Below are 13,504 nucleotides of genomic sequence, written 5' to 3'. Positions count from 1 at the left end.
CTTTGAGTGTATAGGCCGATGCTCCAACCAACTGAACCACAGCGGCCAGGGCTCCCACGACCCTCTATTGATCAGAGTAAGTCCCAAGGCCAGGCCTGCTGCAGAGAACGGAGAAAGAGACCCCAGATCTGATGGCAGGGGCTGAAAAGCCGCCCAGTGGAGAGATGTGCACACAGACAGGGTGTGACTGTGCCCACTGCTTATAAGCAACCAGCCAAGGCCTTTTGACCTTTAAATACTGCTATTGCCCAGCCAGTGTGGCTCAGTGGTTGAGCATCAACCCATGCACCAAGAGGTCACCGGTTCGAATCCTGGGCAGGGTACATGCCCAGGCTGTGGGCCGAATCCCCAATGGGGGGCACGCGGGAGGCAGCAATTGATGTTCTTCCTCTCTCATCGATGTTTCTAATTCTGTCTCCCTCTCCCTTCCTCTCTGTCTAAAAATCAATACGAAAAATAAAATACTGCCATTTATCCTGTGTGCCCCAATGGGATTTCCTGTGGTTTGAGGGCCTTGGGTCGACTCTGGAGAAGATGCACCTTTTCTGCAGAGATTACTTCCTCCGAGTAGACCTAGAGATGCTGACACAGCACCTCACGTTTGTCTGTCCTGGATACCATCCTGAGCCAAAACCAGCCCCTCAAAACATCAACCTCTGCCTGTGCAGAGTGACCCCAGAACGATTTGGGGAGCACCTCTGTGCCGGAATATGGTCCAGAGAAGCACAAACCTTAGAACACGAGACTGATTTTTACCTAATTTGTCCCCCCTGGCCCCCATCCTTCCTTTGCCATCAAAGGCCTTCTTTTTTTTTTTTATCCTCACCTGAGGACATTTTTTCCATTTTTTTTCAGATAGAGTGGGAGGAAGAGAAAGGAAGAGAGAGAGAGAAGCATCGACGTGAAAGGGACACATCGACTGGTTGCCACCCGCACGACCTAACCAGGGCCAGGGACAAACTGCAACTGAGGTATGTGCCCTTAGCAGGAACCGAACCCAGGTCTCTCTGGACCTCAGGCCGACACTCTAACTGCTGAGCCAAACCAGCCAGGGCCAAAGGCCTTCTTGATGCTGTGTCTGAGGCTGGCATGAGCCGGTCCTTGGAGCAGTTTGGGGACTGTGTCGGAGGACCAGGCAGATGATGGAAGTGTTAGCTACTTTCTAACAATGCTTACTAACAGCAAGCCGGGCCACTGGCTGGGAAAGCCACACTGTGCCAGCCCCCCACAGGCGGCCTCCTGGGAGCACTGCATTTGTCCCCATTGTCCCCGCGCCAGTCCCAGCCCTCACCAAGCTCTGACCGTCTTTCAGGGAACCTCTCCCACTCACAACTCCCCCTGTGCAGCCTCTCCTCAATTTACTCTGCTCACAGCTTTTGTCCTTAACGCACAAGCAAGGCTGGTTTCTGCAAACACCTGGGTTTCCCTGCTCCCATGTTATCTTCAACTGCACTTCGTTTTTACACGTATCATTCTAATTTCTAACGGTTCAGTTTTGTAGAAGAACAGGTTTTTTTGTGCCTTTCCCTAGTGGCTTCTCGTTGCCTCTCGACCCCTGGCTTTTGCATTCCTTCCATTAACTACCGATTCTTTGATGAGGTTATTAACAAGTGTCCACCATTCACCGTGTCCAGCGCCCAAAATGCCATGGCTGTGCTTGCCCTCGATCCTGCCCGCAGTCTGAAACCGAGGAGTTGGCAGGACCACGCACGCTCTCTCTGAAGGCTCTAGGGGACAGTCATTCATGCTGCCCTCAATTCTGGTGCAACCAGCCATCCTGGGCTCCAATCTCCGCCTCTACCGTCACGGGCGGTTCTGTGTGTCTCTGTCTCTGCATCTCTACTGTTTTTATAAGGACATCAGTCATTTGGGTTGAGGGCCCAAATACTATTCTAATACGACCTCACCTTAACTAATTACATCTGCGACAACCCTGTTTTCAAATAAGGTCACACTTGGAGACTCTAGGAAAGGTGCGGATTACGGGGGGAGGGGAATACCAACCAACCTATCACAGGCCTCTCTAGTGGACCAACTACGTTCACTGAACCTGTAACAAGGACATCACGCAAAGATGTTTCCATGTGGTCTCCTTGCATCCTGACAGTGGTCTCAGGGAGACTCTGCCTCCTCACCTCACAGAGAAGGAGGCCCTGGGCCACGACCCAGGAATGTCCGGGGTATGTTCTCCAGAAGAGACGTTTTCCTCTGGTAACTGGTATTCTGTGCATGGCTCATGTTCCAGCTCCTCTACGGTAGTTTTATTTTACTTCCACAGATTTCTCAATGTGTTATGATGTCTACAATGTTGTGCATGTTCCATAAATGTGAATTTTTTCTACAGCACAGAGAAGCGCTAAGAACTGATTTCTCCAAGTGAGAGGAACTGAGTAGACAACCAAAGCCCCAAACGGTGAGATGAAACAAGGTGTGTTAGTGAAGGTTCTCCAGAGAAACAGAGCCAACAGGAGTCGGGATTACGGAGGCTGACAAGTCCAAGATCTGCAGGGACAGCCGGCGCGGTGGAGACCCCGCAGAGCCCCTGGGGGAGTTCCCGGCTGGGTCCGAAGGCCGGGAACCAGGGTGCAGTCATCACTGGAAGGCCTGCAGGCTCAAGGAATTAAGAGCTGATGTTCCGGTTGGAATCCAAAGGCAGAAAAAAGTGTTGATGTTCCATTTTGAAGGCCGCCAGGCCTACTCCTACTTGGGGGAGGGCCAGCCCTGGGTTCTCTTCCGGCCTTCGACTGATTGGGTGAGGCCCACCCACAGAGGGGAGGGCTCTACTCGGGCTACCAATTCAGATGTTAATCTCAACCACAAACACCCCCACAGACACCCCAGGATCCTGTCTGACCAACTCTCCGGGCGCCTTGCAACCCAGTCGAGTGGACACATAAAATTAACCAGCACACAAGGAAAACCTACATTCTGCGTGTTCCGAATCCCCGAGCACCCGAGAGAAACATGAACATGGCACATGCTCACGCATCTGACGTGACCTGATCTCAAAACCGAGCTGAGGAGGCCTTGGCCGGCCTGTGGGGCTGAGGCATAGCCCGGGCCGCCCCCCTCCCCGCCATGAGTGTTTGCTGGGCTGTTGTGACACTCTGGGCCCTCTGAGACTCTGCCACAAACACTGCTTTGGGTAAGAGAGAAAAGGCCCTTCCTTTGATCTCCATAGCGACCTGCGCTGGAAAAGAGAGGAGAGATCAGCTAATCATCACAAAGCCTGCAAGATCACTGACCATCAAAGGAAATGGTTTCTTTCATCTCCAGTCAATTTCCTCAAAGTGCTCTGAGCACTGAGGGGGTGGGGGGCGGGCTGCAGACGGACGGGAGGGAGGACGCGTGTTTTCCTGCTGGCGGCCAGGTCCCCCGAAGGTCAGAGCAGGAAACAATCAATTAAGCCACAAGAGACATTTGCAAATTAGTCCCCATTTGTCTTGGCATTTCTAAAATTAATGCACCCAGAATAGAACAGAGTAGAAAAAAATAATAATAATGAGAGTGCGAGGCCAGGCGCTCTGGAAGCGCAGCCGGAGGGAGCCGGGCTAAGAAGCCTGTGCGGCTAGTGGGCCCTTGGGTGCGGGCTGGTCTCTGAGCCCTAGTTCTCATTAGAAGAAGCCTTGGAGACGGATGCGAGCAGGCTGGGCTGCACAGCTGGGCCCCGGGGCTGCCCCGCCCGACACTCGGCAGCCCGTGGCGTGGGTGAGGCGCTGGGCAGCCCGCGGCGTGGGCGAGGCCGCTCCGCCAACACCCGGCACTGGGGTGCTCAGCCGGCCGCCGCTCAGCCTCAGGATGGACTGTTCTGGAAATGGCAGTAGGAGACAGAAGGAGAGCTGGGACAGCCCAGCGGTGAGTGGCTAATGGGACAGAAGCCTGGGTCAGCACAGGTCACCTGAAATCTCCAAAGTCACCTCGTCATCTGTCAGCAAGGATGCGTCCCATCGCTGCCCTAACGAAACACCACACGCAAGGCTCAGAGCACAGGGGCCTCGCTGCCCCACAGGCTCCAGGGGCCCTCTGGGCAATTCCTGCCTCTGGGGCTGCCACCCTCCACGGCTTGTGCCCCAGCACTCAGTCCCTGCCTCCTCTTCACACCACCTCCTCGGTGCCCTCTCCCCCCTGTGTCTCCCACTGTCCTCTGCTTCTCTTTCACAAGGACACCGCTCGCTGGAGTTAGGGCTCCCCTCTGGCCCTGCCCCAGACTCTGGGGCCATCTCATCTCAAGACTGGCAACTTCGCCCTGGCCGGTGTGGCTCAGCGGTTAGAGCGTCGGCCTGCGGTCCAGAGAGACCTGGGTTCGGATCCCGCTAAGGGCATGTACCTCGGTTGCTGTTTATCCCTGGTCCTGGTTGGTCGTGCGGGTGGCAGCCACTCGATGTGTCCCTTTCACGTCGATGTTTCTCTCTCTCTCTCTTCCTCTCTGTCCCTCCCACTCTGCCTGAAATGGAAAATGGAAAAATGTCCTCGGGTGAGGATAAAAAAAAATATATATATATATATACACACACATATACATATATACATATTTTTTTTTTTTTTTTTTTAAAAGACTGGCAACTCCATCCCACCAGCAAAGGCTCTCTTTCCGAATGGGCAGACAGTCCCAGGTCCCAGGAACGGGATGAACTTCTCTCCTGGGTGAGCTCGTCCGTGAGGCCCACCCACTTCGGACACTGAATCAGTGAGAACAGTGACTGGTGCCGGCAGACCTGTGGGACCAGGACGGGCCGGAAGCGTGCAAGGTGCACGAGAGGAATCCCGGGGTTAAAGGCATCAAGCTCAGCACTGGGAGGAAGTCCTCAAAATACAATAACTTTGCAAAACCTCTGCGTGCTACGCGAACACGAAGAGCACTTCCACACCACGCCTCTCGTCTTCTAGAAGAAACTGACCGTGGCAGGACATGCGTCCAGGGCCTGGTTCCTTGTAGCAAGACCTTCGTGCCACACCTCACACCTCTCACCGTCGGACAGACGAGCAACTTATCCTCCAGCACAAACACCACCTCCACCAGGAAGCCGCCCTGGCTCTCCCACAGAAAACTAAGCTCTTCCTCAAAGACATGACGGGTGCATCTTTGGAATAGCAAAGACCACATTTCCCTCTTATGTGGCTTTAAAAAGTGTCCTAAACTTTATAACTCTGACATCACTTCTGGCTCGCCTTCCGTGTTTTGAATTGTTTGAGTCCGTTTCACCGGGTTACTCAGAAGGAGGAATGGATTTCCTGTGCAGACGCCGTGGGAGAGTTCTCTGCGGCCGCCCAGAGCCGTCATCTCTGTCGTGCTGCCTCCTTTCTGTTCGAGGTTACGGATGAATCACAGACTCATTTTTTTCTAACAACCAACCCCGAGCTCCTGCTGGGCGGTGGGCTCTGTCCGTGCCGCCAGGTTGCCAAAATGAGCGAGATTCTGTGTCTTCCTTCAAGAATCTCTGGTGGAGCCCTGGCCGGTTTGGCTCAGTGGTTAGAGCATCAGCCTGCGGTCCAGAGACTCGGGTTCAGTTCCCTCTAAGGGCATGTACCTCGGTTGTAGTTTGTCCCCAGCCCTGGTTGGGTCGTGCGGGTGGCAGCCACTCGATGTGTCCCTTTCACGTCGATGTTTCTCCTTCTCTCTCTCCCTCCTGCTCTATCTGAATAAAAAATGGAAAAACATCCTTGGGTGAGAATAAAAAAAAAAAAAGAATCCCTGATGGAACTCAACCAAGGCAAAGCCTGTGCACCTAACCAGTTGCAAGGAAAACGGGTGTTTTCAGATTTCTAGTATGCCTGAAAATTAACTAACAACACCTGTTCCACTAAACACATTGGGGTGTTTTCCCAATACGAGAGGGCAGTCCTTCTGTGACACGATGTCCACTAGCCTCAGGTACTATGACTAGTCCTCCGTGTTGCTCTAAGCCCATGAGAAGAACCAGGAACCGAGTAGCCCACCAAAGTTTTAAAAAACGATTTCAGAAATTGAGTTCGTAGTTAACTTGACGTTGATTGTTCGAGACTCACACGCCGGACTCAGTAAGCATGACCTTGTCCCCCGTGAACTTTGAGGCTGCGCCGTCAGGCGTGACTCTGGACACGTTCACCCTCCTGCGTGACCCTCGGACCTTACAAGCCACCGCGCACGTGTCCTCTCAGCTTCACGTCCTTCACTCACTGCCAGCCTGTCCCTTCCCCACTGGCAGGTGGAAACACACAGACACACACACACTGCTCAGCGTGCTCCGCTCAACACCGGTCGGGAGCCTTGGTGTGCACTTTGCTATCTGGTAACAATTGATCCGAACTTCGATTTTCTTAAATGTGAGATAAAGCTAATAACTGACTCAAATTTTGTTGGAAGACGCAAATGCCATATTCATAAATACTCGACTTTCGATAAGGGCTCTAGGATGACCTGAAATGACCCAGCTCCTAGTCCTCAGGCACTGGTGAACCCTTGCCCCTGAGTGGGCAGGATCTGTGATCAGACGTCACTTGTGCTGATGACTGTCCACCTCGCTAGGACACTGCTCTCTGCCGGGACACGGGCAGGGGTCCAGGGGCAGGGCCGGGGCCGCCTCTGGCGCAGGGTAACAAGCTGAGGCCCTCAGTTCGATGGCCCTGGAGGAAGCACACGTGAAGAGCACCCCCGGGAGCCTGGACGTGGAGCCTGCCCAGTCGGGCCGTCGGGGGACACTTGCAGAGGGCCCAGCCACGCCGTACCTGGACTCCTGTCCCTCAGAGTCCATGAAATGACAAACAGGTGCTGCTCTAAGTCCTGAATGTGTGGTGATACAATGACACAGCTCCCAAGGATTTCCCAAAAAGAGGTGAACTCAGCCCAAAGCACAGATAAATAGGCTTGACTTCAGGTCAGGATGGTGGCGCAGGTAAACATGGTGTCACCTCCTCCCACAACCACATCAACATTACAACTAAACTGTGGAACAACCATCATTCCAAACCTCCTGAAATCGAGCTGAATGGCAGTCCTACAACTACGGAATTAAAGCAGCAGCCACATCCAGACTGGTGAGAAGGGCAGAGGTGGACGGGCTGGTCCCACACCGACGTGTGGTGGGTAAAAATCAGGAGGACACCCTGGCTGGGAAGGTCTTCCCTGAGGACTGAGGGGTCCCTGTCTCACACCAGGCCCCAAGCTCAGGTTCCAGGGCCAGGAAGAGAATCCCCATCACTTCTGGCTGTAAAATCAGTAGAACTGAGGCTCAGGGAGGCTGAGGCTGCTGGAGCCCCAGGCAGCTCCTTAAAGGGCCAGCACAAGGACTTACTCGGACTTGCTCCTTCTAGGTTCCAGTATGGGGGAGGCAGCTTGAAAGGCATCAGAGACCTGCGGGGAAGAACTGAGTTGTTTGACCTCGGGCCTTGGGCTGAAGAGGCAGCTTTCTCCTGGATAGATGTGCTGGTGGAGGCCTTTGTTCCTTTAGTGAGCCCTTCCCTGGGGTGGCAGACAGCCGCCATATCTGGGATTCCAGCAACCTGGCTCACACTGGTTGCCCCACCCTGGTGACTCCCTGAGGCCCCGCCCCGCCCAACTTTCAGGCCCACCCAAGCTGTTACCACTTGCTTAACCATAGGATTGGCCTGTCTTGGATCCTGCTTCAGGTTTTCCCAAATTCTTTTAAACAAGCAGCACCTGGCCTCAGCGAGCCCCATTCCTCTCGTTAAGTGGCCCCAGGCCTGGCACTAGAAGCAGCCAGCCTTGGTTCACACCTTGGCTTTGCCTGGACACCTCCAAGCTCAGCACAAGAAGCAGCCATCAGCAGATCACTTTGTAGCTTATGCTGGGTGGCCCTGGGTAGAACACAGGCAGTGGCTGACCTGGCCCCAGAACCAGCACACTCAGTGGACAGCTTCAGACCACGTCAAAGAACAACCACCCAACCATCTCCACAAGTGACACACTCAGTGGTGGACTCAGTGGGTACCAGAGCCCTGCTGAAGTAAGTCTTGCTCTGTGTGATGGGCCCTGCACAGCTTGTCCTCCAAGGTGGTCAGAGGTCAGTGGTCAGTGGGCACAGCCAGTCCTTGCAGCTGATCAGACTGAGTAAAACCCTCTCATTGATGTGCCAACAGCAATCAAGACTCAGTTACAACAGAAGGGTGTACAGTCCACACAAGGGGTGCACCTCGAGGGCCCAGCTGAGAGACCAGGGAGGCTGTGCCACTGGACCCTGCAGGACACCTACTACAATAGGCCACCCTAGGAAGCCCAGGAGACATAGCAACTCTACCTAATACATAGAAACAAACACAGGGAGGCAGCCAAAATGAGGAGACAAAGAAACAGGTCCCAAATGAAAGAACAGAACAAAACTCCAGGAGAAGAACAAACAAAATAAAGATAAGCAATCTAACGGATGCAGAGTTCAAAACACTGCTTATAAGGATGCTCAATGAACTTAGGAGAATGTCAATGAACTCAGTGAGGGCCTCAAGAGCATAAAAAAAGGACCAGTCAGAAGTGAAGGAGGCACTAACTGAAATAAAGAATAATTTACAGAGATTCAATAATAAAGTAGGTGAAGCCAAGAGGCAAACCATCAATTTGGATTATCAGGAAGCAAAAAAACACCCAATCAGAACAGCAAAAATAAAAAAGAATCTAAAAAAATGAGGATAGTGTAAGGAGCCTCTGGGACAACCTCAAGCGTGCCAACATTCACATCATAGGGGTGTCAGAAGGAGAAGAGAGAGAGCAAGAAATTGAAAACCTATTTGAAACAATAATGACAGAAAACTTCCCGAACTTGGTGAAGAAAACTGACATACAAGTCCAGGAAGCACAGAGAGTCCCAAACAAGATGAACCCCAAGAGGCCCACACCAAGACACATCATAATTAAAATGCAAAAGATTCAAGACAAAGAGAGAATCTTATTATTATTTTTTTATCCTCACCCAAGGATATTTTTCCATTTTTTGTACAGATAGAGTGGGAGGGAGAGAGAGGAAGGGAGAGAGAGAGAGAAACATCGACGTGAAGGGACACATCGAGTGGCTGCCACCCGCACAACCAACCAGGGCCGGGGACAAACTGCAACCGAAGTACGTGCCCTTAGCGGGAACCGAACCCGGGTCTCTCCGGACCGCAGGCCGACGCTCTAACCGCTGAGCCAAACTGGCCAGGGCCAAAGAGAGAATCTTAAAAGCAGCAAGAGAAAAGTAGTTAGTTACCTACAAGGGAGCTCCCATAAGACTGTCAGCTGATTTCTCAAAAGAAACTTTACAGGCCAGAAGGGAGTTGCAAGAGATATTCAAGGTGATGAAAAGCAAGAACCTACAACCAATTAGTCTATCCTGCAAAGCTAGCATTTAGAATTAATGGACATATAAAGAATTTCCCAGACAATAAAAAGCTAAAGGAGTCCATCACCACCAAACCATTATTATATGAAGATATGAACAATAAAATGGCAATAAATACATATTTATCGACAACTGAATCTACAAACAAATGAACAGGCAGAACAGAAGCATTCTCATAGATACAGAGAACATTTTGTTGGTTGCCAGATGGGAGGGGGGTTGGGGGAATGGGTGAAAAAGGTGAAGGGATTAAGAAGTACAAATTGGTTGTTAGACTGACAAACCTCAAAGGGAAGGGGGTTTGGGGGGTGGGAAGAAATAAACCAAAGAGCTTCTATGCATATATGCATAACCAATGGACACAGACAACAGTGTGGGGAAAGGCAGGAGGGGGGCGGGAGTGGGGAAGAGGGAGTCAATGGGGGAAAATGAGGAACATCTGTATTACATTCAACAATAAGGATAAGTTAAAAAAATTAAATTAAATTAATGATATGGCATACAAAAAAATAAATAAATTGGCTTGTGCAAAAGTAGAAAGGAATGGTAGAAGATAAAGAAAATCTAGCCCTGGCCGGTTTGGCTCAACGGTTAGAACATCGGCCTGCAGTCTAGAGAGACCCAGGTTTGGTTCCCACTAAGGGCACATACCTTGGTTGCAGTTTGTCCCCAGCCCTGATTGGGTTGTGTGGGTGGCAGCCACTCGATGTGTCCCTTTCACGTCAATGTTTCTCTCTCTCTCTCTCCCTCCCGCTCTGTCTGAACAAAAAATGAAAAAATGTCCTCTGGTGAGGATAAAAAAAAAAAAGAAAATCTAGCTATGGGGCCTTCAGGGATGGTAAAACCCACTGCTTCCAAGTCGATGATAAGAAGTAAAATAATAGAAGACATTCAGCAGCAGAAACCCGTTAAGATTGGCTAGTCACACCAGTGACTCAGCACTTCCCAGCCGGCCAGGGGCTCCAGTCTCCCGGGGCTGTGCTGTGGCCCCACCCAGCAGAAGAAACGTCACAGGCTCCGCCCCAGCACAGAGGCCCGGTGGATGCCACCACCCTGCAGCCTGAGGAGGATCCAGGACGAGGCAGACCCCCCAGAAGGGAGAGCGGATGCATGTCTGCCAAGTGGAGCCTGGTGGAGCGGAGGCTGGACTCCTCAAGGTTGTGTACACACCTTTCTTCACTTCTCCAAAGGGGGTTTTCATGAGATAAATGTGTCTCTGCTCTGCTGTCCCATTTGGATGGGCCACCAAATGCCTCTGGCTACTGGCAGCGCTGATCCCAAACGAGCAAAAGGACACCACTAAGACAGCTTGGGACAAGGAGGTTGTGACAAAAACACACAGGATGCCGCCCGCCCTGGACTATCTCTGCTTCCAACGGTTGCCTAGGATACAAGGGAGCCCAGCTTTTAAAAAACAACACGGACACTGGATGCACCACGAGACATCTTTCAAGTTAGTGGACAGAGAAGAAATCGGAACACACCACCAGGCCCATCCTCTGGGAGCCTGGAGCCACAGGAGGCTGGAGGCGGGAAAGGGACCCACATTCCATTTGCATTTGCTAAGTGGTTTGGGAGCCACCAAGCTTGAACATCAAGACCCTTCGTCATCATTGGGGAGTTCTTTTTTTCTAACCTCAGAATAAAATGTATCCAGTTGTCATGGCCACACTGACAATGCCCATGCCTGATTTTAAAGTTCCCTGCTTACTAAATAAACATATCCCACCAGGTGACTGCATTTCTGGCTCCTGATGCCTTAAGGGCCATCTTGCTCAGGGCCAGCCAGGAGCAGGTTCATTTACACCATTTCATCAGGAGACTCAAAAATCTCATCAAATTCCTGCTCCAGAGATTATTTGAAGACATGTATAAGGATCTCAAGGCTGGCTGCCTGCTCCCTGTCACTACTCTGAACTCTCTACAGCTCTCAGGAGAAGCTAGCATCCACCATGCTCCCCGTCACTATTCTGAACTCTCTACAGCTCTCAGGAGAAGCTAGCATCCACCATGCTCCCCATCACTACTCTGAACTCTCTACAGCTCTCAGGAGAAGCTAGCATCCACCATGGTCCCGTCACTACTCTGAACTCTCTACAGCTCTCAGGAGAAGCTAGCATCCACCATGCTCCCTGTCACTACTCTGAACTCTCTACAGCTCTCAGGAGAAGCTAGCATCCACCATGGTCCCGTCACTACTCTGAACTCTCTACAGCTCTCAGGAGAAGCTAGCATCCACCACACTCTTTCTCTGACTTCTGGGCATCAGCCTTTGCAAATGAAGAGGCTGAGACCGCTCCACGGTTAGCCAGGGTTTCTCTGTGCATTAAGACTGATTGGCTGGTTGGTAGGGATTTGGTTTTGCTGCAAAAAGGAGGCCACTGTGCAGGACACACATGGCTCTGGAGGGCACAGACCTGGGCGTGGGTTTGCGGCCAGTATCTGACCATGCTGGGTTCTCTGTCTCTGAAAAGATGCTGGAAAACCTGACATCCGGGGCTCTGGGACTAAAGGAGGTGCTATGGGTAAGTGGTCAGTGCGAGTTGGGAGTGTGCCTGCTCTGGATAAAGCGAAGCCGTGCAGTGGCTGACATCCCTCCATACCTAGCAATTTCAGCAGATTTATGGTTTTGTGCTCCGGCTGAAAGCAGCTTAAACTGATTGTTGCCAAAGCATATATCACTTCCTTCAGCCTCAGTGCCGATCTCGCAGGAGAGGCTGGCTGCGCTCCAGACAGGGGACAGCGAAGAGACACCGGGAGACACTTTCTAAAGTCCACTCCTCTGGTGGGAGCTGGGGGGGACTCTCTGCCCTTCTCTAAGTGTCTGGGGAAATCATATGCTTAATGCTATAGTTTACCCTGTAAAAAAAAAGGTTTGACCCCTCGGAGTTCCAACTACAGACAGACAGATAAGCCGTGTAATTTCAGATCCGTTTCTGAGAAGCACTAAAAGGCGGGTCATTGGGTCTTGAAAAAGAAACAAAGCTTCAAGAGCTGTCACTTATATCCACGCCTGATATTCATGAGGCCAGAGGTGCTGATACCCACACCACTGCAAACCACCTCCTCTGAAAATCCGCATGCAGTACCATGTGTGGTGAGGGGGGTGCACTGAGTCACTGGAGGGACGCCTCACGGACAGTCACAGCCCCAGCCTTGACTTTCACCACCATCAACATTCAAATGGCCGACACATGATACCGAGTCCCGGGGTCAGCCGTGAGCTGTGAATGGGCTCGAGCCATCTTGCACAGAATCGCCCAACGAGAACATCAGCAAGAAATGAATCAGTCAGATCAGAAAAAAATAATTTCTTACCATGTTTATTGATGACACGGGACCGATGCTGTTAACATAGATGTCAACGTCAATTACAGTCGGTTTCACTGTGGAGAAAAATGCACATATTAATACTTCGTGCCCAAGACACGGAGAAAAACTAATCAAGTCCTTTGACTCATGCTTGAGCACCTGCAGGGTCGGTCGAAAAGGGTGAACTTGCCCTGGCCGGTTTGGCTCAGCGGTTAGAGCCTTGGCCTGCGGACCACAGAGTCTCGGGTTCGATTCCAGTCAAGGGCATGTACCTCGGTTGAAGTTTGTCACTGGCCCTGGTTGGGGTTGTGCACGAGGCAACCAGTAGAGGTGTCTCTCTCACGTCGATATTTCTCTCTCTTTCCCTCTCTCTTTCACCTCCTCCCTCCTACTCTATCTGAAGATAAATAGAAAAATGTCCTTGGGTGAGGATTAAAAATAATAATAATAATAATAATAAATAAAAAGGTAGATTCTTTCATTGGGACTCAAATGGCAGTTACAACTCAAACCCTGCCTGTCTATCTAAAGTTCTCAGAGGATGAGAGATTCTTACTTGTGTTTATTAAGTTCTAGGAAAACAGAACATTTACTTGATAAATGGCTATAAAGATATTCTGTGATGTGCGTTAGGCTAATTGTAGGGCAAAGAGAAATATAGAAACATAACATATAAGACACTGCATAAGTGATTTAATGTCAGAGTTCTGCTAGAACATCAGGGATGGCGCACGTTATTTATCCATCACCTGGCTGCCTCATTGTTGTTTCAAAGCAGCTCAAAGCAATGATCCAGAGAGTCCACAGAGCAAAAGAGAAAGAAATACTGATGGTGATTACCATCGTAACTGAAAGACACATACACACAGATCACGACTTAAAAT

At 51.1% G+C, this 13,504-nt stretch overlaps 1 protein-coding gene across 1 annotated transcript in view; it reads right to left on the bottom strand.

Moving 5' to 3' along the window:
• Nucleotides 1-13,504, bottom strand: part of GABRG3 (gamma-aminobutyric acid type A receptor subunit gamma3) — a 68,314-nt gene that overhangs the window by 39,293 nt on the left and 15,517 nt on the right. The window contains exon 3 of the mRNA XM_036277985.1: nucleotides 12,627-12,694. Within this exon, the coding sequence (XP_036133878.1) occupies nucleotides 12,627-12,694 (68 nt within the window). The remainder of the gene's footprint in view (nucleotides 1-12,626; nucleotides 12,695-13,504) is intronic.

The sequence above is a fragment of the Molossus molossus genome, unplaced genomic scaffold (genome assembly GCF_014108415.1).
Source record: "Molossus molossus isolate mMolMol1 unplaced genomic scaffold, mMolMol1.p scaffold_m16_p_24, whole genome shotgun sequence".
NCBI lineage: Eukaryota > Metazoa > Chordata > Mammalia > Chiroptera > Molossidae > Molossus > Molossus molossus.
The sequence above is the reverse complement of the archived record's forward strand: the minus strand, read 5'-3'. Positions and strand labels throughout refer to the sequence as shown.